The sequence below is a fragment of the Ursus americanus genome, chromosome 3 (assembly GCF_024610735.1).
Source record: "Ursus americanus isolate L20-20 chromosome 3, mUrsAme1.1.p, whole genome shotgun sequence".
In the NCBI taxonomy this organism is placed as follows: Eukaryota; Metazoa; Chordata; class Mammalia; order Carnivora; family Ursidae; genus Ursus; species Ursus americanus.
In genome coordinates, this window is record NC_142129.1 from 28,073,393 (window position 1) to 28,097,503 (window position 24,111).

The 24,111-nt window shown below is 39.1% G+C and overlaps 1 protein-coding gene across 8 annotated transcripts in view; it reads left to right on the top strand.

Annotated features, from left to right (window-relative positions):
* Positions 1 to 24,111, top strand: part of CADPS2 (calcium dependent secretion activator 2) — a 513,174-nt gene that overhangs the window by 478,301 nt on the left and 10,762 nt on the right. For 7 of the 8 annotated variants that reach the window (XM_087860859.1, XM_087860857.1, XM_087860856.1 and 4 more), the window contains one exon: positions 9,292 to 9,399. In XM_087860859.1, coding sequence (XP_087716985.1) covers positions 9,292 to 9,399 — 108 coding nt within the window. Of the gene's footprint in view, positions 1 to 2,159; positions 2,391 to 9,291; positions 9,400 to 24,111 lie in introns of those variants that run through there. The other variant, XM_087860858.1, reaches the window with a different exon arrangement.

Here is a 24,111-nt window from a genome sequence, read left to right on the forward strand (position 1 = left end):
CAAAGATTCGTTCAGGTTCTTTTAATTTTTTCAGTAATTGCAGGCTTACCAAAAGGCGGCAGCCTCCTCTTACCTATAATGAGTTGAAATTCTGTACCTCTGTGAATTCTACCTTGGTTCTAATCCCTCTTCTGCATGACGGCCCTTCAAATATTTGATGATAATTAATCATGCCTCCTCTTCCCAAAGGATGTGGTGGCTATTCAAAGGGATATATTGTCTGAGGAATTCGTACTTTCTATATTAGACATTTTCAATTTCTTCACTGAACTCACTAAGTATTTATTTAACACTAAGAGCTAGGTCCCAGGCTTACATGATGAAAATATACATTGACTGCCCACAAGCCATTCAGTGTCAAGGATGAGAGAGAGAAACAGACACACATTAGAACAGCTACAACCACTGTACCCCAGCTCTTTATCATGCCAGTCACTCATCACTCTCTAGGTGGATTCAGCTTACCATTATTAAATTTTTTAATTTAATTTATTTAATTATTAAGTCAAGTTGCCCCCCTGCCCCAGCAGAGCACACTAAACCATAGACATGGTCTGGCCATGGCAGATTACTCAGGGAGGAGTTTCTCCCTTAGGTCTGGACATTACACCTCTATTACCGACGCCTGTGAATCTCAACTTCAACGGCTATAAGTCGCTGTTGACTGTTACTGGTTTTCATGCTAAAACCCCAGCAGATACGCCTCTCTGAAGCAGTCTTTTAAGGAGAACCTCATGAGGAAAAAGAACACTGGTTCATCTTTCACAAAAACTAACTCCAAGCTGATCAAAAACCTACCAGTAAAATGCAGACTTCTAGAAGAAAACATAAGAGAAAATATATGTGGTCTTAGGTTTGGTGATGAGGTTTTAGGGACAACACCAAAAACATCCATGAGAGAAAATTGGACTTAATAATTAACTACTCTGCACTGTCAAGAGAATGAAAAGACAAGCCAGAGACACGTATTTGGCAAAGAACTTGTATCAAAAATGAACAGAGAACTCTTAATACTCAACAATAAGGGGCGCCTGGGTGGCACAGCGGTTGGGTGTCTGCCTTCGGCTCAAGGCATGATCCTGGAGTCCTGGGATTGAGCCCCACATCAGCTCCTCCGCTGTGAGCCTGCTTCTTCCTCTCCCACTCCCCTTGCTTGTGTTCCCTCTCTCGCTGGCTGTCTCTATCTCTGTCGAAAAAATAAATAAAATCTTTAAAAAAAAAATAACAAGAAAACAACCCAAATTGAAAAATGGCAAAATATCAGAATTGACACTGTAACAAAGACATACAGCTCTCCAATAAACATGTGAAAAGATGCTCAACGTCATTTGTTGTTAGGGAGATGCAAGTTAAAACAATGAGGTACCCCTACACACCCATTAGTGTGGCTGAAATTTTTAAAAAATGACAATAGCAAGATGTTGACAAGGATAGGGACCAACAAGGACTCGCACTCATTGCTGGTGTAACTGTAATACGGTACAGCTGCTTTGGAAGGCTGCCCGTTTGTTACAAAGCTAAACAGTCTCACCATGCAACCCACCAGTTGCAATTCTAGGTACTTATCCAGCTGACCGGAAAATGTACATCCCCACCAAAACCTGCACACAAATATTCCTACCAAACGGATTCATAATCACCAAAAATTGGAAGCAACTAAAATACCCTTCGATAGATGAATGAGACAACTGGAATACTATCCAGAAAAAAAAGAGGAAAAAGAAATTAGCTAACAGGCCCCCCGAAGATATAGATGAATCCGAAAGGCCTATTGCCAAGGGAAAGAAGCCAGTCTGAAAACAGGCTACACCTATCACCTACCAGTACAGGCAAAACTATAAAGATTATAAAACAGAGTAGTGGTCGCCGTAAGTTCAAGGTCAGTGAAGCATCTAGGCGAAGCCCAGGAAACTTCTAGGAGAAGTGAAGCTATTCTGTGTGACACTGTAATGGTTACATGATACTATGTATTTGTCAAAGCCCGATTTGACAGCAAAGATTGAACCTGAACATGGGCAAATTTTTAAAAGATCAATTAGGACATCATGGGATCCCAGGACAGAAAGGAGATTCTGATTTTTTAAATATTGCAAATGTGTGGAATAAGCAGTCTTGCATATATCGGTAGTGACTTTTATTTTTTAATTTTTTTTTTCAAGATTTATTTATTTAGGGGATCCTGGTGGCTCAGTTCGTTAAAGTGTCTGCCTTCAGCTCAGGTCATGATCTCCCGGCCCTGGAATCAAGCCCCACGTCTGGCTTCCTGCCCAGGGGAGAGTCTGTTTCTCCCTCTCCTTCTGCCCCTCTCCCCACACACACCTTCTCTCTCTCTCTCTCTTACTCTTTCTCTTTCTCTTTCTCTCTCTCTCAAATAAATAGATAAAATCTTTAAAAAACATTTTTTAAAGAGATTTATTTATTCCAGTGAGAGAGAGAGTGTGTGCCAGGGGGGAGGGGGAGAAAATGAGGGAGAAACCCAAGCAGAGTCCGCACTTAGTGCACTCCACGTGGGGGCTAGATCTCACCACCAAAGATCAGACCCCAGCCAAAACCAAGAGTTGAGGTTTAACTGTGCCACCCAGGTGCCCCATATCAGTGGTGACTTTTAAAGATATAGTCACGGCACACCTGGCTGGCTAAGTTGTGAGGGTATATATATGACTCTTGATCTTGGAGTCGTGAGCTTGACCCCACACTGGGTGTAGTGATTACTTTAAAAAAATGTTAGTGCCCATTGGTGATGGTGAACAGTTAAATAAAGATTTTTTTTATTTTAAAATTTATTAAAAATAAAAGTATCATTGGTCAGTTCAGAGACAATGGTATTTTCCCTCCTTCCTTTGCTTCAGATATTGTTTATTTCTTAGATAAGGCCACGTGAATACTCAGTGCTTTCGGTCAGAATGAGAGCCAGGCAGAACCAGGGAGTGGAGCACCTGCCCACTGGGACGCAGTCACCTGGAGGGAGAGAGGCACCCCGGGACCAGATTAAAGTCTCGCCATTGTAAGAGCAGAGGAGGTTGCCTGCTGCCCTTCCTAGACACGCATTTTGCTTCTGTCATCTTTCTTCCTTTGTTTTTTATTTCGTTCGTTTTGTTCTGGCTGGCTGGCTCTTCTCATACGAGGGAAGTCCATGGACTGACTGCCTCCAGACTTTGACATTCAAACATCCTCAAGTCTCCTTTAAGCCAAAATCTGACATGTTCCAAATTGGGACTGAGTAAATCAATCCCAGTCGATCTGAATTTTAAAAGCTAAATGAAATAATACCTACTGCATTTTAATTTCACGTCTCCAAGTCCTCAGTGTAGTTTCTATGGTTGACATCATAACTGTAGCCAGACGAGGGAGAGGTTAGTGAACATTGTTATAAACTGCGAGACTGAATACCTTCATCGTCATCATCATCATAATCATTACTCGTGAAAATAAGAGTATAAAGGAATTATGTGCTACACACATGAGCACTTTCCTTGCCTGGTAGTCCTGTATCAGCACCCATTCCTCCAAACTCTGAGATGTTAGTGATCCTTATTACAGATCAGAAGTAGCAAGAGAAATACTAGAAGCTCACAGTGTCAAATGCTCAAGGCATAATAAGATTAAAATGGAGCCCCTAAATCTCAGTTCAAAGTCAACCTGCCTCTTTTCCTTGAGTATTTCAGGCTAATGTTTTAAACTATTATTCAGTATCCCTTTTAGTACTCAAAAGAACCTCATCTTTGGAAGGATTTTTTTTCCCCCAGTGATACAACAAAGTGTTTGTACATGTACATGCAAATTCTTAGATCTGTGAATAATAAAATATATCACCATGTAGAAGAAATAGTGTGAAGCATCCATGTAAATTTAAGAGTGAAAGCAATATGACTACATAAGGTATAAGAGTATTAGTTACAGAAGATTCTGATGTGACATACTCTCATAGCATTATGGTAGGAACATGCTTCCTGTTAATTGTACTCACAGGGGGCAGACAGAAAACCCGTAGCCAGAGGAAGAACGCTGGAGTAATGGAACTCTCTCTCTCAGAAATGTAGGACTAAAGGAAACGTGCATACTTAAAACATACATGTTCCAGGTCTAAAAGATGTTTTCAAGTGGATGTGGGCACCGTTGTCTTAAATTCAGAATTTTCTGCTTTCCAGTTTGGAGTCAAAATATATAATAGTGTTAACAGAATTTTGAATATAGCTGAATTAACAAAGAGAAAGGTGACTGGCCACTTCACTGCTTGAAATAATAGTTTGGAGGGTTTGTTTGTTTTTTAAGAACAATGAGGGTTTTTTTCATTGGTTTTAAGTTCGATAAACTATTATTAGGAAATTTTGAAAACTTTATATCCTTGTAACATTTTCATGGTTCACATTCTCCCCCCACCCCACCTCCCGGCTTTTGTGAATTATTCCTCTTCCTGGGCTTCTGTAATATTTAAGATGGTATAAATCTAGTTTGAAGGCTTTAGTTCTGTTTATTTCCTTTTGCTTTTCTATGCGAATACAATACAATTATTCTACTTTGTACAAAATTGGTAGAATATTTTTTTTTACCACATAATCATCGTAGGTATACTCAAACCTGTTTTTTTTTTAAGTTTTTGAGAATGTATCATTTATTTAACCTACTGCAAATGCTTTTGAAAAGCTTAACTTTAAGAGCATTTTCACTCAAATGGAAAACTGTAGAAACTGCTGCATGAATGCCAAAGTAATAAAGAATATATTACACGCTGAAAGAAAGATATCTATTGTTAAAAATACCTGGGATAAGTTATATGTTTGTAGAATTATGTCCTCCGTTCCCCGATGATCAATTACACACTACTTCTGAATCTGACAAGCTGGAGCTGAGATCGAAATTGCTCCTGTTACAATTTCAAACTGAGGAGACCTGCAGTTGTTTTAAATCTCACAAGATTCCTATTTGCAGATTATCGTAAACCAGGATATCACAGTTCCACTCTTGATTGTTTCTTCAAGGCAAGCTTTTGTAGGTTATGAGAAGTGCACTTTCAAATTAAGTCAATTATACTGTAGCTTCTAGTTCATCTTTGAGAGTGGAATAGTATATTTAAAAAATTGTCTCCTTGTTAAATAGACACCATGACAGTGTTTGCATAGTGTATTGTTAACCTCCCGTGGAAGGTTAAGCGGCTTCTTCTGCATCTAAATCCGTTGCTGTGGAAAATGACTGCAGCACTGCACGCACCTACCCATGAATAGGGAGAGTGAAGACTTGCACCTGTGGGATTAGGTGTAGCAGCAGGAAGTAAGAGCGTTTGCAGCATATAATTAACAAGGAATTTTTTTCTCTCTTTCTCAACAGCATTTTCATCTCACTAGGTTAGCTAGTGATTAATGGTTGGAAAAAAAAAAAAAACTGCTGGAACCTGCACCCTTACTTAAACTTATGCACTCACTGCACTGGTGTATTCTGTTACTTCCGCGGCCAATGTCAGGGGCACTCCCCTGACCACACTTCATTTCCTTCCTCATTTATTGATTTCTTGATGCTCATGGGGGAAGCTTTTAGATGTTTGTGTCCTTTTACTATAACTTTGGTAGCCGAATTTTGTTCTTTTTTTGCATCAAATTAGAATTCGAGAATTCCTATTTTGATTTAGAGATTACTATTCTAATAAACAAGGTGGAGGAGTTAGCGCTTGGTGAACCAAGGATCTCAGAGCTTTAAATGAGGGAATGGGGAAAAAAAATTGACTCTAAGTGGCATTTAATCCATAGAGTGCTTGCTCCATGATTTTTAATTGTTCTTCTCTCCTCTTCGTTAAGAAAGCTATAATTACCAATATAGAAAAGATTTCTAAATATAGCTCTCTAGAGCACAATATTCTTAATAAAAAACTCATCCAAATCGACAGCTTCTGAAGTTTACTAGACGTCTGCTTTGCTAAGGCTAGCGGACCACCCCCCACCCCCGCAGCAGCACGTGTAGCAACTCATTGTCTCTGCCAGGCAGTCACGTGCATCCCAGTCATCGACACACCAAAAAAACCCCAAAAACTTAATCACGTGTGTTCAGTTTTTACTTTTTAACAAAACTTCATTTCCTAATAAGAGACCATGTAATGATGAAATTAAATGCATAACATGTAATAATGGAGTTAGATGCAGTGACTTCCAAAGTACGTAAATTTTACTGCCATAAAACACAGTCTTTGCACAAAGGAGCACTGAACCAGTGATAATGTCTTCTATCCAAACACATTTGTACTGTAAGTAGAAACTGTTTAAAAGGAAAATTACATCTTTTTCAGCAATTTATCAGAGATAATTACCCTTCATACACTAAAGGAAGGATAAAGAACTATAATTCTAATTGGTAAATGTCACCAACTGTTGCAGTTACTCTAACTTGTGTATATTCTTTTAATGATTATAGTCTCATGCCACAGCTACATGAAAATATATTCACTAGGTGTGAAATTCCCATATGTCACAGTTTCAAGAATAGGTAAACAGCTCAAAGATAAAGAAATAATGCTAATGAGAAATGTAAGAATGCAAGGTTTTGCTTTCCAGGCAAGTGGGTCTTAATCTGCCAAAAGGGGAGAAAATATAATTTCAAAAACAAACAAAAAAAAAAACAAAACAAAACAAAAAGATAAGCACTTAATTTTGTTGAAATAAACTTTTAAATGAGCTTTACTTCACACCCTAACAAGAGATTCTTATTTCCTTAGGAAGTGCAGAACTGTCTCAACCTACAGATTTCAGTATCCTATCCCTTGGGTCTGCCAAAGGGAACAGCATTTAATTTTCTTTTAGGCTTAAACCACAAAATGTTTGTTAGTTTTAGATGTTAGAAGATAAACTCTTCCTGGATGGGGTTTCATTATGTCAAATGTTATCTTGAAAGGGATCAAAGAAACAGGACAAAAGACCTTAGAATCTATGGCAAGTGTTTAAAGTCAGTGTTCTCCAGTCCTCCAAGCTATAGCTTAGTTTCCAATGAGTCTGATGGGTCAAGTGATTGACTGGATTAGACTTGTAAGCCTACTCTTGTGTCGAAAGAAATAAAAATGGGGTTGGGTTGGGGGGAGAAATGGTAGAGAAAGCAAGCCTCTCGTTTTCCTATTCTTGAACTCCCAGTTTAGCTAAGCTGTGCCCAGCTGCCTTGGGATTATGTATACCATAGTAGTGTGTTTCCAAGCAGCTGATCGAAGGTCATGCTGAGCTACCTTCCTGTACACTATCTGTTACACATAGAAAAGTGTTCTCTAGGGGCGCCTGGGTGGCACAGCGGTTGGGCGTCTGCCTTCGGCTCAGGGCGTGATCCCGGCATTGTGGGATCGAGCCCCACATCAGGCTCCTCCGCTGTGAGCCTGCTTCTTCCTCTCCCACTCCCCCTGCTTGTGTTCCCTCTCTCACTGGCTGTCTCTATCTCTGTCGAATAAATTTAAAAAATCTTTAAAAAAAAAAAAAAGAAAAGTGTTCTCTTGTCATCTTCATTCTGTGGCAGTATGGTTTCTGAATGTTCTCTTCTTCAGTGTTGTGACAAAGTTTGAGAAACATGGAGAGAAGTACTTATCTTATGGGTTAGCTGTCTTCGAGTATTAATAGTAGTAAACTTTGTACAAATTACCCTGCCTCTTCACTGGAAAAACTGATATATACACCTTCCCCAAGAAAAGAAGAAACAGCCTAGGTTTCCCTCTTGGTTATCCTTGTCATCTTATTCAAACTCTCAAACATTGCTTAAGAGAATTATGCAGAAAAATAATGTAGGAATGAATTGGATAAGTTGCCTGCATTAGGTTTGAAACATACTCCCTACATCGTAGATGCTCTTCAAGGAAAGACTGGGGAAGACATTTAAGTAGTTGTTTCAAATTATAACTAACAATGAAGTTTGTTATATTGGGTCATGTTTGAAAGGATCCTTGAATTTATGTGGATTATATTTCACTTTAGGCCAAATATAAGAGCCGTAAGAGCTTCCTGTGACTCTCATTACCCAGAAATAAATTCGTTACCAAAAAATCAAATTAATTTTTATTAATGAGTTGTTCATTGCCTATCCTGTACACTGGTAAAGAGATGGGCAGTTTTATCATTGTATATAAAATATACTCCCCCCCGCCCCAAAAAAAGCAATAAAAACTATTTGTCCTTCTTTTAAGGGGAAGCACTACCACAACACTCAGCGGTATGCCTTGTTTTTCCTGCAGTGGTAATAGTTAAATGGCCCATATTCTCTTTCACCTCATTTCTTCGCCTGATTTACTTCAGCAAAATGAGTCTGTTGATGAGGTTATAAGTACATTCTATGGATATGAAATGATACAAGACTGACTCATTTGGGCCTCAGCTCCACCATTTTGTTATTATTAATGCCATATTCTAATCAGATGAATAACTCAGTACAGATCAAACGTAGATCATTCAAATGAGTACTTTTATTAACGGGCCTAGCTATTTGAAACCCAATAAAAGAATTAAAGTCCGGGAGGAAAACACTTTAGAAGCCATTTAGGTTTTAGTCCCTTCCTGAGACTGCTTTGGAGACTCCGCCCTATCTCCTCTCACATGACAAGACACCAGATGTTGGATAACTTCAGAAGGTTATCTGATTCACACTTTAGAGTCTTCTTAGGAAACTGGCTCATCAATATTCTTACTGTATTTCTAAAATAAAATAGATGTTTGAGATAGTATTGATAAATAGGAATGAGTAGAAGCAATGAGTAATCCTCAGAATTTTGGTTTACATTTCAGTTTGTAATCCATTAAATTTTTTTGCCCAGTATCTCCCTAATAATATTTTACTCAGATTAATAAGGAAATTTAGCTCTCATGCCTTGAGCACCTAGAGTAGTTGAGGAAGGCAATCCAAGGAAAACTGACATTTTTGTCTTTAATATATATGGATAACCAGCCAGAAATAGTAACAATAAATTGTATTGGCAATTAGGAAATGATTATTTCAACTGGGGACTTTTTTAAAAAACGCATTCGTTTATACTTGGCATGTTAATCTTTCAAGATAGCCCTAAAGAAAAAAAGATTATCTAGTAGTTAACAACCACATGTCTCTAATCCTTTCAGTAATGGCAAATAACTATGACCTCAAGTTACAGACGTCAATAATAAACTTTATTTATTTTAATTATGGAATTTACTGAAGGTGCTCATCGCCGATTTGGGTATTGAGCATATTTTACTAATGTAAATTTTGAAATGATATAGTGAAATATTTCTAAGGTCGTGATTAAATAGTATTTTCACAATTGAGACCTGATATTTTATTCCCCATGCTTTTCCCCCACAACAGAAACCAGGAATGGATCTGGCAGACACCTATATTATGTTTGTTCGGCAAAACCAGGATATTCTTCGAGAAAAGATCAATGAGGAAATGTATATAGAAAAGCTGTTTGATGTAAGTAACTGCCCTTGCAAGGCTTCCTGGCATCATAGAAATATGTGCAGGAAAAATTGCATTTCGATGGTATGTTTGCAAAGCAGACTCCTTTTCTGATCCTTTTTCTTCTATGCAGCTCGTATAGTTGATAATTTTATTTCTCTGTTGACAGAAGCCTTAATTGGCTTCTTTTGTACATGAAAACTGTCACTGCTAGAATGAGAGTCTCAAAAACCTTCTAAGGTTAATTTTAACAAGCAAGATGATAACCAGTTTATCACCGTGTACAGCATCATTTCACTCGCCTTTGCTGCATTCCGTAAACAGAATCATGTTGTAATGGATTTGGCTCTTTCATCAAAATTTTTTGAGTCAATATAATGCTCTTTAGTTAAACAAAGACCTAAGCTGCCGTAAAAGCAAATACCTGCCACTCTACTGTTATTGAACATTTTTTATCTCGATTTACAGCACTGAGGCACGCTAGCAATATAACCCTGCCGTTCTTTCGGGACAGAAGTCTTCATTTACCCATGGCAACTCCTAGAAATGGGGGATTGCAGTTTTAGAGAGCATGACCACAAAGTTTCATTTGTCTAGTATCTGTCAAGGAAACTAAGAGAGCAATCCATTTCAATCACAGTGTTGTCACCTATTTGTAATTATTTAACAGTCAAGTCAAAGGAAATGGTACTTTGCTGGGATGTCACTTCCCGTAAGTCACCACAGTGCCGATTCTGAAATGGAATATTTGCTTTGAACTGTATTTATTTATGTGCCTCCCCCTGCATTTTAGAAATGCTTTTCTGGCAGTTTCATTTAATTATGCAAGTTACTGCAAATGTTTTCATAACAGCAATTCGCGGGCTTCGCGGCGACACTTCCGCTGCGGCAGGCACGGAAGGTCTTGCTGCGTCATCCTCCTCACCGTGATCTGTTGTGTCCGTGTTCCCTGTCTGTCAGTTTGGGTGGTCAGAATGCGCCTTCCCTTTCATATTTCATGCTTCCAGACTCTACCCGGGCTGTTTTACAATAAAAGTATCGTCTGTTTTAATAAGCTAAGTGTTAATATGTGTGAAAAGAATGATTTCCTAAAAGCTTTGATGCCCTGCAGGGGTAGAAAAATTATCATCTATCCAGCTGGCTCTTTTACAAAATACTGAAACCATATTAGCAACTTCTTCCATTTGGTATTGCTCTGAATTTACAAGCATATGTTTTACTTCCAGATTCTCTTTTACTTTTTTTGCTTACGTGGTAATTTCCATAAATGTTGAACAGAACGGGAAAATCGGATTGGTGTTATTCCCTTTATGTTTATTCTTAGCATAGCTGAAGCACGTAGTCTGTGATGAAAAGAGGTAGACTCATCTGGAAATAGGCCGTTGTAGGTAGGAGAGAGAGAGAGTGCGTGTGTGTGTGTGTGTGTGTGTTTTCTTAACATCTTCAATTTTTCATCTCGACCTACTTACTACAAAGCTGGCCATCAGTTCATAACAGGTAGAATTTCTTTCTCTATAAAGATATTATGTACTTCAGCTCCCTCCCTTTCACCAAACTTTTTTCAAAGACTTTGTGTGTGACCATGATAAACGATGGAGCTAACTGAAGTGGACGCAAGGATGCCAACATTAAAATGATGTCTAGTTGAGGGGAGCCCGGCTAGCTCAGTTGGTAGAGCATGCAACTCTTGATCTCAGGGTTGTAAGTTCAAGCCCCACGTGGGGCGTAGAGCTTACTTTAAAAACACACACACACACACATAAAATTATGTCTAGTTTAATTGTCCTGGTTAGGTATACTTTCCTTTGATACCTAAGCATCTGACATGGCTGTAGGTTTGCTTTTGAAAGGAATGCTCGACAAGCAGTTCTGTTTTTTGGTTGTGAGGGTTTTGTCATTTTGCATATCCCCAGTAGAACACTGGACTTGTTATTTGTAAAATAGTTAATGTCCTTAAACATTCTAATATTTTTAAATTGCACATTTTTATTACTGTAATTAAAAATAAAAAGTAGACCCTAATTCTATTGATATGTCATCAAGAATAACATGTATGAGGGGGTACTAAGAGCCCCTAATTAGCCAAGACTGAATTTGCCTCAATTATAGTTAGTAAATGAGAGGTTATCAAGTATGTGTTGAAAGGTAAAGCAGAATGTGTATCTTAAGCAACAGATCATTACTGAGAGACATTATATAATTATTGGAAATCCTCCTGGCTGGAGCTTAAAATAATATTGTTAGGTGTCAAGAAACAGTTGAAAATAATGACCCTATAAATACTGTTGGCAACCTTAGTCTATTACAGAAAAAAAGATTGAAGAGAACGATTTTACTCAGGGATCATGACAAACTTTTGCTATTCCAATTAAAATAAGAAGTAAATAGAAGGAAAGGAAAGGAAAGGAAAGGAAGGAAACAGACTCCTAACTTCAGATGCAGAGGAAAATGTCCACACACACACACACACACACACACACACACACACACACACACATCCCTGCACATGCCCTATAGTGAATCAACACGTAGTGGTTGAGCCAACCCAGATAAGGGTATAGGGGATCCATTTTCTGGGCATGCAGTATGAGAGCTTCACTCCTTAAGAAGGACATGCTTTTAACCCAAATGAGATTAGCTTAGTTTTGGAAATACCACAAATTGCAACATTTTTCTATAAAACAATTATTCTGAAGACACACACTCATCCTGCCTCCAGTACCAACACTTTAACACCTGCGTGTTTTACTAAATAATCTTTTTCTGCATGATGCTTTACTCATGGAAAAAATACTATTGAACATTCTGTCAAACTTTCCCTGAGAGTTGTGGTGTTTCTGACCTCAAAAACTTTTTGATCAATTAAGCATCTTAATTGTTCCTGATATTTGTAGTGAAATACTTTAGGGTTCTATTTAAATAACTATACCAGTGACTAAGGCCAAATAATGACCAGTACCCTCGATTTGTGCCCATCGTTTTGGGGTGCACCTGCAATGGAGAATGGTACCTCCTACAGCCGTCCGTACGCAGCCCGTACGGCCCCGAGCATCTAGCGCCGCTATGATTACTGTGCTGGTCTCCAAGGAAAGCGTTTTTGCTCCTTATCGCCAAAGTCTTAAAGAGAGGGAGGATTAAAATTTGTTATTATCTTCAAGACCCTAAATAGGATAATCTTAGACTTCTACATTAAATCTTGAAACTATAAAGCTAAATGTACCCTTGGAAGATCAAAAAAGTTAATCTTAGGACAAATAACCAAGACATTCGACTTCATTCCGTAAGTGGTTAAACTTCTAAAACGTCTTTTGCATAACACAGATAAAATTTTTAAAAAGTCTAAGAACAGTGCAGGTTCATGCTGTTCATAGGAGGAACTGAGTTTAAAGTATATCCCTAATCTTCTCAAAGTATCAAAATAGTGATCCCCGGGACGCCTGGGTGCTCAGTCGGTTGGGTGCCTGCCTTTGGCTCAGGACATGATCCCAGGGTTCTGGGATTGAGTCCCCCATCGGGCTCCTTGCTCGGCGGAAGCCTGCTTCTCCCTCTGCCTACCGCTCCCCCTGCTTGTGTCCTCTCTCTCTCTCTCTGACAAATAAATAAAATCTTTTTAAAAAAATAGTACTCCCAGCCGTAGCTGCCACCAGCACCATTCCCAGGGCACCTCCGTGTATCAGGCAATGGATGAGGTGGTTCACTTGTATCATTTCTAACCTGCTGAACCAGATGCCATCCTCCCCATTTGTCCTCATTTTCAGGTAAGAGAAGATAAGTGACTTATCAAGTGTTGAATCAGACTTCGAATTATGTCTCTCCAGTTTCAAAGGCTATGCTATCTCTACCATACTTCAGACTTACAAAATCTGAAATAGTACAACAGTACTGTGGGAAGAGGGCTGGACCAGAAATCCACAGACCTGAGTTGCAGCCATAGTTCCGCCATTGATCGTCAGTGTGAGTTTCAGCAAGTTTTGTCACCTGGGACACCTGGGTGGCTCAGTGGGTTAAGCGTCTGCCTTTGGCTCAGGTAATGTTCCCAGGGTCCTGGGATCGAGCCCTGCATCAGGCTCCTTGCTCAGCAGGAGCAATGGCTCCTTGCTCTTCCTCTGCCCCCTCCCCCCGTTCGTACTCACTTGGCACACATGAGCTGTCTTTCTTGATAGATAGATAGATAGATAGATAGATAGATAGATAGATAGATAGATAGATAGATAGACAAAATCTTTAAGAAAGAAAAAGAGTAATGTCACCTCCTTAAGACACATAAGAGTTAGTACACATAAACTGAAGAAACTGGTCTAGACTTCCAGATGGTTTCTGGAATATCTTCCAGATTTTAAACCAACTAAATTAAATTTGTTTTAACTTTAGCAGTGGTGACAAAAATTAGTGGGCTGGTTGGATGCTGAGTCTTGCACCTCAGAGTAGCAATTCGTAAGTTTTTTTATCATGGCCGAGTGAACGCAGGGTATCCCACCCACGAAGGAATAGAAAGTGCAGTAGATAAAATACAAGAAAGATTCTATATTTTTAAAAAATAGCTGTGCCATAGACACTCCATGTATCTACCACGAGGGCTCTGAACCCCAAATTTAGAAAATTAGTTGAAACTCATCTATTCCGTATTCATGCTAAGTCTTTCTGAGTGACCAGAATATTTTAAACAGAGACTATCTCTTCCTCTCAAATGGTCACTGTTATACATGGTAAGTTTAAAATCTACGTGTTAAGTTTACATTTTCAGTTTAGAAAAATGTGTCTTCTCTGGGTAAGAGAAATCTTAAGGAAGTTCTCCTCTAGTGAGAGAGATCATGGATTCACCCAAAGGTTTTTCTGCTTTGTATGTAATCTCTCTTACCCCCGTGTGGTTTTTTTCTTACATGTAAAACATCATTGTCAGCAACCTTTGATAGTTTTTATCAAATCAAAACCATCTACAACTCGTCTAATCCCAATCCAGGAGTGTGACAAAGATTTCCCAGTTCTTAAATTCCATTTTTAATGTCTACTACGATGTTCCTTCCCCCACGCTCAGGCTTCAGGACACACAGTGGCAGCCACCGGTGCCCACGTGTCAGGAGAGAAGCTGGGCAGCCCCTTCAGAGCGTCGGCTCTCTGGGTCAGACGTGGTGGTGGTGTTTCCAAAGTCAAAACTGACGTCTGCAGTAATTGCCCTAGAGCACCCTCTGTGGTCGTTTGATGGTGTCCAAGTGTATTACAACCTGGAGGTAGTTAGGGGTTCGCTGAAATACATCTTATGTCCAGGATACACCCTAAACCTACCTGCCTCTCTAAACCTTTGTACATGTGTTGGGCATTGCCCTTCTAGAATCCCTTTGAAACAATTTCATTTCAGCTCCCAGGTTGCTGAAGACACATCAGGGTGCAGGATTTAATTGGTAAATCATGCAGATTAAACGTTCTCTTGTGTTATAAACTGATTAAATATTTAATTGTTGAAGAGTTTCATCTCAACGAGATTTTTTTAAAATATTGTTGTGATGTCTCATAAAATTAAAAGTAATTCTTTAAATGGTAGTTAGTTATATTCATCTAAATAGTGTTTTATAAAGGATTAATTTCTCAGAACTTTCCCTGAAAAGAATTCTTTTCAGTAAAGAAACTCTAATTTAAACATTTTAAGTAAAATGGACCTAAACTAAGATATGGTAACATACAAAGAAAAAAAAGGGAACCTATTACAAGAGAATATGGTTCTCAAAATAAAACTCACTTTCCGTTTCTGTGCTGTTGTCTTTGGACTCCCAAATAAGAAAGGGCAGAAATGCTCAGAGTCTTTGCGTGTAGTGTTTCACACCAGTTCCCAAACTCTGTGACTCAGGAATTTACCTATCTTCAGTTAGATCAACCCTACTATTCTTAATGTGTTTAAAGATTCAGCTTATTATCATGTCGTTTTCACGAGAGTTGTTGAAGTCAACAGAGCAGGGATAAGAGTGGCTGCTGGATAGATCTCTCCTTCCAGGATGCCCTCGGTGGTATGTATTTAGAACGGTCTACTTTTTCAGTCCTTTCCTTTGGATAAATTTCTTTGTGTGTGTAATCAGCCTCTTTATTGGGAATGCAGGCTGCAGCCCATTAAAACTGAAGACTTCTTTGTCTCCTTGCATTTCTTATAATTCTAGGATGTTATAGGTATATTCTCTTATATGTGAATGTCGATTTAAAAATAGCAGTTTTCCTCTTTTCGATAATCTTTCACTTTCAAATGACTAGGAAGTTGTTACTTAAACTACATGAATTGGTGTAGATTCCCATTACAGAGGATTTTCTTTTTGGTGTTGTCTCTATATTTAAAAGAATTCAAATGTAAGACATTAACTGTCGGACCATTATGCCCAACCATGATTTTCCTATCAACACTCAAATTAAATGTTAATATCACTCTCTCGTGTCGTAACCATTATTTTTCTTCATCAGTAGAAAGGGATGGATAATGTCAGTCCAGCGACAATGTACTAGAGGCTGGTTGAGATCCTGTGTTTCTAAGCATGGTGATATTCTGTACCCTGGTACCTCGCAGTGTACTAAAGGTAGATAAAAAGTGATCTCTGCTTGTGATCTGTGTTACCTTTAGCACTGTGTTAATTTAGCTGCTGTGACACATTGTTTCCCAGGTGTGTTTTGTTTTTGTTTTTGTTTTTGTTTTAATTGTTTGAATTTCTGGTTCCTCTTACCTACAGTATTTGGACTCACACTGAAGTCGTTTGACCTCTTTTAAGATAGTCATAGTCAAACTCGTTCTGTGAATTGCCTTGTCTGCCTCAGGAAACACCGTCCAGAGCTTGCTCCTGAACTATTTTTTTCCCCCCTCAAAGTTTGTTTCTTTTTAAACCCTCTCCCCTCGAATTAAGCTGTCTGGTTCGTTTTTGTTAATAATCCTTATTTTAATGTGAAGTTATTATTTGTAAGTATAAGAATTTATAAAAGGATCTACTTTTGATGTACAGTAGGTGCCAAAACAGCTTTGGCAAGTCCAGACGCAGCTTAGAGCAGCCAGAGGCCCTCATTTGAATCTAAGCTGTTGGTGAATTAAAACCTGAGAAACTTGAGATGCGCGTGCCTAATTGCCTAAAAGAACCTCTGCGAGAAAATGTAGTGTAGCGTGTTGATCTTATTTCTTTGATAATTCAAAAGAATCTTCAAGAAATATGTGGACTTCTTACTTATATTCTTGAAATGTGATCATGAAACACAATTGTCATTTGGCACACTCCCAGAAACACACATCTTTGCAGGAGGCACCTGGACATATGCGGCAGGTCTGGTAGAATCAGCTAATTAACAACACAGGCTTAAACAGGCACCTCATCTGGCACTGCAGTCAGTTGCCTGATGGTGCTCAGCAGGGTTGGGTAGGGCTTTTTCTTTTTCTATCCTAATGGTCTGCTGCCCACCTAATTTTGCCTTATTGTCAGTCACTACTTACCACAGCTTGGGGCCCTCCCAGGAGGCTAAATTATTATCAAAGGATTAGGGAGATGTAGCCTTGCAGCTCTGACATTTCTGATTACTTGTCTATGCCAGAACACTAATTAGCTGTGACTAATTAAGAAAAATGTCCCTGCCATAGAAAACCATTTAAAAGAACTGAGGAGTAGAAAAGCAATTCAAAAGCTGAGCAGTGCTCAGATTTGCCGATGCTCTTTAGATTTCCACCAGAGCCTTAACTCACCTTTAATTGTGCTCAGAATTTAAAAAAAAAAAAAAAAAGAAGAAGAAAAAAAAATCTCACACGTGAACTGATCTGAGGTTTTTATTTGAAGAGGACAAAAAAAAAATGTTGACCACCTACACTCCCTTAGCAATGGTAAAATTGTCTTTGATGAATGGAAGATGACAAAACTTTCATTTCCATCGAGAAATTTTTCTCAACACCAAATGTGTAAATGTGCATTTGCATTCATTCACCCAAGCCAATAACAATGACTTAATAGTCATTGAAGAAACTAGAATATTCTCTTGACTGATTTGATAAAAGATAGTTAAAACGCTGCCAAGCAACACATTGAGCATTTTCAAAGTTTGTGTTGATTTCATGCTGCTCCCACACTGAAGATCGTCTGGGAGTTCTGACTTCTCCACGCAGAGCCTGTTTTTTCCACGGTGACTTCGTACGCTTGTACTGCACCTGGCCACTCGTGACTTGTGAATGAAAATACTTGGGCCTCCCCGGAGACCAGCGTCTCTGTCAGGTGATCTGTACAAGGTGTTCGTAGGCCTGGTAGCTACTAGTCTCCTTCTCTTCAAACCTCACTTCATCAGCAAATGACACATGGCCTAAGGCCATTTTCTGTGGCGGCTTTTTCAAGTCCCCCTCTGTTAGCCACCCCATCTGCAAGCCTTTCCTGCGTCCCTGTCTACGTTCACGAGTGGACACGGCAGTAGCAGCCAGACTGCCACTGTTGACTAAGTCCAACTGAAAAAAAAAAAAAAATCTGTAGGGAAGGGGCTGTTGTGGTAAAACCATTATTAGATGTGTTTACTGAATGCATTGAAAGGAAACTCTATGAAAGAACAGTGTTCAAAGGTACTTATAAACACCTAGAGAGAGCCCTTAGTATCCTGACGATGGCCCAGCCCCTAAGAGACCATCTAAATTTTACTATGTTAATATGGGCAAAATATTTCATTTGAAATAAAGTTTCTAATGCCATCTCACCTAAATTCTTCATGCTGTTTTTTAAACCCATTTCCCCTTTTCCTCTTAGTGGAGAAAAAAAAAACAGGTAGCCAGCATCCTCTAGGGAATAATCCTTCCTATATATGAAGACTGTTATTAAGGCACTTGTCATACTTGTCTACTCCGGGATAAATAATCCCTATTTGTTTCACTTCTCTTCATAGGCCTCTTTCCTAGCCCTTTAATCATCTTTGTGGCTGTCCTTTGAAACTTTTCTAAGCGTTCTCTGTCATGCTTAGGGTTTTGATTCAGGAATGGGATGCAGTATTTGAATGTGGCTGAACAAGATTCTTTCAAGCCATGTTCCCATTATACGTTCTAATAAATAACATTCCCATACTTTTGCTCTACGGATCCTCATAACTGTTGTTCCATATACGCCCCACATTTCTTTGTGTTGACTTTCCCCTCAGTTACCATCCGCACTATATGCATATAATGTGGATGTTTATTGATGGAGAATGTCCATTCAGTTGATGTTTTATATGCATAAGGAAACCTCCAATTCACTGTTCAGTTACTATGTGTAAAGCATGGTGGGAATGCTGGCAGAAAAAGGGTTGGCGTTGTTTTGTTCCACAGAGTAACTGTGGAACTGTGTTCCACAGGGTAACTTTGTCACGGTATCAGTGGATTCTAATTAAAATAGAAAATGGAAACTCCCCTTATTAATCATTTATTCATCCAACCAATATTTATTCCGTAGAGGCCACATGTTGTGTGGTAACATTAAAGAAGATATACCAAGTCCCTGACCTAAGGGAGCTTACATTCTTATGATCAAATGGGTCTGTTGAAAAAGTGAATTCCTCATTAAAATGTTTTACATTTTCATCTACAGAATAGATTTTAACATATTTTCTTTCAAATGGATGTATTAAGGAGAACTAAAATTTAATTCCCTTGCAAAAGAGATAGTAGTGATCATGAAGTTTATTTATTTGTCCATTTCAAGTGGAAGATTGGAAACTTGTCAATGCAAGGTTTGTGCCTAACTCCGTGACTATAAGCTAAGGACACACTCTTCCTCTCTACCCTTCGTGGGTTCCTTGCTCAAAACCAGGCTTATTTCAAGTCCCAGGGGAGTTCTCATGTTCCCTTAGATTGAAGTTAACAATGCCACAGCAGTGATATTTTTCTGCCTTTAAAAAAAAAAAAGTTCACAAAGCCAACAAGTATAGAAGTCATGCAATACCTGTCACTTGGTGGTAAAAATGCACAGGCGGCACTGCCAGCTATACTCCAGATATGCCCCCACAGCCTTAGATAACCCCCAGGAGTGGGGGACCAGTTCCCCTAAGCATATGCTGGAGAGGCAGCTCCCTGCTCATGTGACAAGGCTGAGCATATCAACAGCTGAGCACATGGTATTATATCTTATGTCTAAGAGCATGTATGTGGACACTCATGGATATTTCTCCTTTATTTAATCCATCCCTTAAAATCAGACTGTCACATTGAAAGCTCTGTTTTGGTCCTGTGTTCAATGTTTTTAGTCGAACGCAATTGTTTACTTTTTGGTGATTTCTACAACTTTGACATCTATTCAGTTATTTTTCTATTACTGACATGTGAATCAAGTCAACGACCTGGCTCTGATACTCTTCTATCCTCTCTCTTTTAAAAAGAACAACTGCACTGTCATTATTATACATGTAGTACTTTCTATCTCCGAATATTTAAAAGCATTCAGTCCTTCGACAAATATGCAATGCATGCTATGTGCCAGTCCGCTGAGGGCTGGAGATAGCAATAAAAGAAAGACTTGGCTGCTGCCTTGTGTTTACACATAGCCCATCATGGCAGCCAGACAGCACATTGTGCAATATTTTATAGATGCCTGTACAGAGTTCGAGGAGCAGAAAACATGGGACCACCGGATTCTGCCTAGTAAAAGACAGTATTGGCTTCCTAGCAGAAATAGTGGTTGAAATAATCTCAAAGGTTGACATAGATCTGGTCAGGGAAACCTACTTCGGGATAAAGGTTCAGGTGGAAGGACTGACATGCCCAGAAATCCTAGATTTAGAGAAGCCCGAGCAGCAGCTCATTCAGCTTGCTGAGAATGGATCCTATGGGAGGGGCCCATGAGTTGAAGACAGAATGGTAGCTAGTTAGTCCGGTCCTTACAGCACTCTCAAAAAGTAATTTGGGAATGATTGTTTTCCATTTTTGTAGGGCAACTGAAAGACCTAATAATAGTTAATTCTCAGGCCTAGATTTTCTCTCAAACTGTGCCATTCAATTGCCGTGCCAGGAGTCTGATTTATTTTTATTCAGATCCTACGTATGAAATTAAATGCAATATTGACCAAAATTGTATACATGGTATTCAAAATGAGTCATTTAACCAGATGAGAAAGTCATTGTGCCCAGAGGAGCCATGCAGTAGAGATGTGCCCCAAACTGGTGTCTACACCAGTGTAACTGGATTGACCACTGAGTTTGGCCAAACCAGTGATTGTGATTAGTCATTTCAGTCAAAAAATGAGTCAAAGCAGCATGCATCCCATCATTTGTCATGAAGTAGGAGAGAGGGGAACAACTGATTACAATCTTTTTTAACAGCAGGGAAAGAGCCCTAGAATAGAATGACAGAGGTACTTACCTGCTTGATAATCATGAATAATAAAGAACAGTATAGATTTTATTTTAAAGATTTGTTTATTTTTGAGAGACCGCACTCAAGTGAGGGCAGGGGGGGAGCAGACTCCCTGCTGAGCACAGAGCCTCACACAGGGCTCCACCGGATCCCAGGACCCTGAGATCATGACCTGAGCCGAAACCAAGAGTCAGGCGCTCAACTGACTGAGCTATGGTGCCCCTAGCATAGCAGTAACTTTAATGTCTTTGTGTAATATAGGAAAAGAGCGGCTAGTTTAATGTTATTTTCGGGACATTTTGGAATGAAGAGAATTTTGCATGAATGAAATAGTAGCAGAAAAGAGCTCGTACAACTCCCAGTTTATGGAACTTACCTGTTATGTAACTTTTTCTATTTTATAACTGAAGAGAATCTAATTCACCTAGCAATATCTCGGTATTTATACATTTTTTTGTCAGTTATTTATTTGTTTGTTTGTTTGTTTTAAGTAATCTCTACACCCAGTGTGGAGCTCAAACGCACAACTCTGAGGTCAAGAGTCAGATGTTCTACTGACTGAGCCAGCCAGGTGCCCCTACATTTTTTTAAAAGAGACAGTGTGGGAGCAGAAGTATTGAACTTCAAGAATAGGAAAGTTTTTTCAGCGTTCAACAAACAGAGTAGGTGCCTACTATCCTACTGTATGTCAGTCCTCCCGTGTTACTAGCACTTTCTACATTTTCTTAACAGACATCAACGTGCTCATAGACTCTCCTTCGCAGGCTTCCTGATAGAGGTAGAAGGTGAAAACCACCCTGAGTATGAGGTTGTCGAACACGGAAAAAAAAAGACATGAATCAAACTCTCCTCTGTTCTATGTTTAAAAAAAAAAGATGAAGAAAGCTGTATCTATAGATCGAGCCCCCTTATGAATGAACCAAGGATTTCTTTCGCACCTTGCATTTTTTTGTTACAGTAGGGAAAAAACCCTTCCCAGGATTCCTAAGCATTAAAGTGTATAACGCTTTGAAACATCTTAAGAATGGGGGGCACCTGGCCAGCTCAGTAGCACTTGGGACTCTTGATCTTAGGGTCATAAGTTTGAGCCCCACGTTGGGCATAGAGATTACTTAAAAAAAAAAAAATCTTAAGAATAGGACATGTTCGGGAATGGCATAACACAAGAGCCATTAGGCTGGTTATCCTAACAGGGAGTGTGGTTCTTGAAAGAATTTATTTACATTACATATTATTAGGTTTACAAATATCTTTGGTCTTTGGAAATGTAGATTGTTTTAACTTGCAAGAAAATGTGGTAGACTTCTTTGAAACAATTAATAAGCACTTCCTGTTTACTTCACAGTCCTGTGTTATAACGACAATCAGGAACCCCCAAGAATAGTGGAGATTGATTTCTTAGTTGTCTGCTGAAAGTGGGGAACTACCCTTAAAGAATCAGAGATTTTATTGACCAAACAGACTGGTTTCTAGAAGGAAATGGAATAACCTAACAGTTGTGAGTACAGACTCTGAAGCATAGATATAAGATATAAATTATGTCTTATAAATAAGATATAAGATATAAATGGCACTTATACTTAGTGTATAAGCCTGAATAACACGCTTAATCTAAACTCAATTTTCCACCCACATATACTCAGTTTCCACATATGCAACATGGGAATAATAATAGCCATCTCATGAAGGTCGTTGTAAGAATAATTTTATTTTATTTAAAGATTTTATTTATTTAAGAAAGGGAGAGAGAGCAAGAGAGAGAACACAAGCGGGGGGGGGGGGGGGGGGGGAGGGAGGCGGAGAGAAGCAGGCTCCCTGCTGAGCAGGGAGCCCAATGCAGGGCTTGATCCCAGGACCTCGGAACATGACCTGAGCCAAAGGCAGACACTTAACCAACTGAGCCACCCAGGTGTCCCTGGTTGTTGTAAGAATTAAATGAAATTTTAACTGATGCACTTAAATTTCCCAGGGAAGACTTAACAAATATAAAAGATGCCTCTGTAATCAGAATCCATAAAAATAACAGACATGAATAACTGCACCTAACAGTTCATTAGAAATCTCATTCATTCCTCATGACACCTGATTGTTCCATTTTTAAAATTTGTTTGTGCTTCATTAAAAGGTCAGATGAGGGTACCTGGTGGCTCAGTCGGTTAAGCGTCTGCCTTCAGCTCAGGTCATGATCCCTGGGGTCCTGGGATCCAGCAAGGAGTCGGGCTTCCTGATCCGTGGGGAGTCTGCTTCCCCTTCTCCCTCTGCCTGCCACTCCCCCTGCTTGTGCTCTCTCTCTCTGTCAAATAAATAATCAAAATATTTTTTTTTAAAGGACCAAAATGAGTAAGTTAAAAACAGACAAAATAGGTGATAGAAAGTTCTGGAACTCTAGACTTGCTTTTTTTTCTTTTAAGAATAAAGCTGTATTTAAGTGCCATGTAAAAGGGAAAAGGTGTGATAGATTGGCTTTTTCCTTGCCGTTCATTCTTACAAGAATCACAAGCTGTTTTGGTTCTATTCGTGCCCTTTATTCTGATAATCAAATCTAATATAGTGTTTCTGGAGAACATCAGAATTTTATTTAAAAGCTAGATTTACATAATCCATCCTTCATATGACAGAGGAGAAAACTGAGACATAGAGGAAGCTATGACAGGCTCAAGCAGGCAAATAGCAGCATAAAAGGTGTCGGCCGTTCTGCCCTCTCAGCTTCTGTGTTGATGTGCTTCTCCTCCGGTGTGTGGACAGCCAGCCCTCAGCCGCCATGTGCAGAGGCAGGTCTCCATCTTTCCCTCATGAACGGCTCTGGCTCTCGCTGGGAATGTTGATAGGTGTAGGTTGGGTTGAATACGTCCTATATCTTTCATCATAATAGACTGGTTTCAGTTTTCCTGAAATGTAGCCCTTACTCCTATTCCAACCCAACAAAAAATTCACACTTAAAACTTCATAGTCGCTTGTGTTGCAGGAGTCTGTGTAATGGAAACAAATAGCATCCCTTCAGTGAGATGCCTCATGTGGGGGGGTGGGGGATGTTGGTGTTACTGTTTCAAATTTACCATTAATATAAAATTTGCGTTTTAGTATTTGGAAATGGAAAGTGACTGGCCGGGAATTTAGTTATATGAATAGATGCACTGTTGACAAAAGGAACATGCAAGGTACAATGAAGCATTTATATTTATCTTTTAATGTACTGGTGAGACCGTAGGGCATTCATGTTTCTAAATAGTTTGTTGCTCTCCAAAGCGACAAAATGATCCTCAAGAATGGCTTATATTTATCAAACTTATCAAAACCTTCAGCATTTTAAAAATGTTATTCTTTTATTCAATTCAGCTTAGCATTTGAAAGGTACAATTTACTAGGATGACATTTTCTAGATGGTATTTCACTTCAACTTGGTGACTCAACACTTACAAAA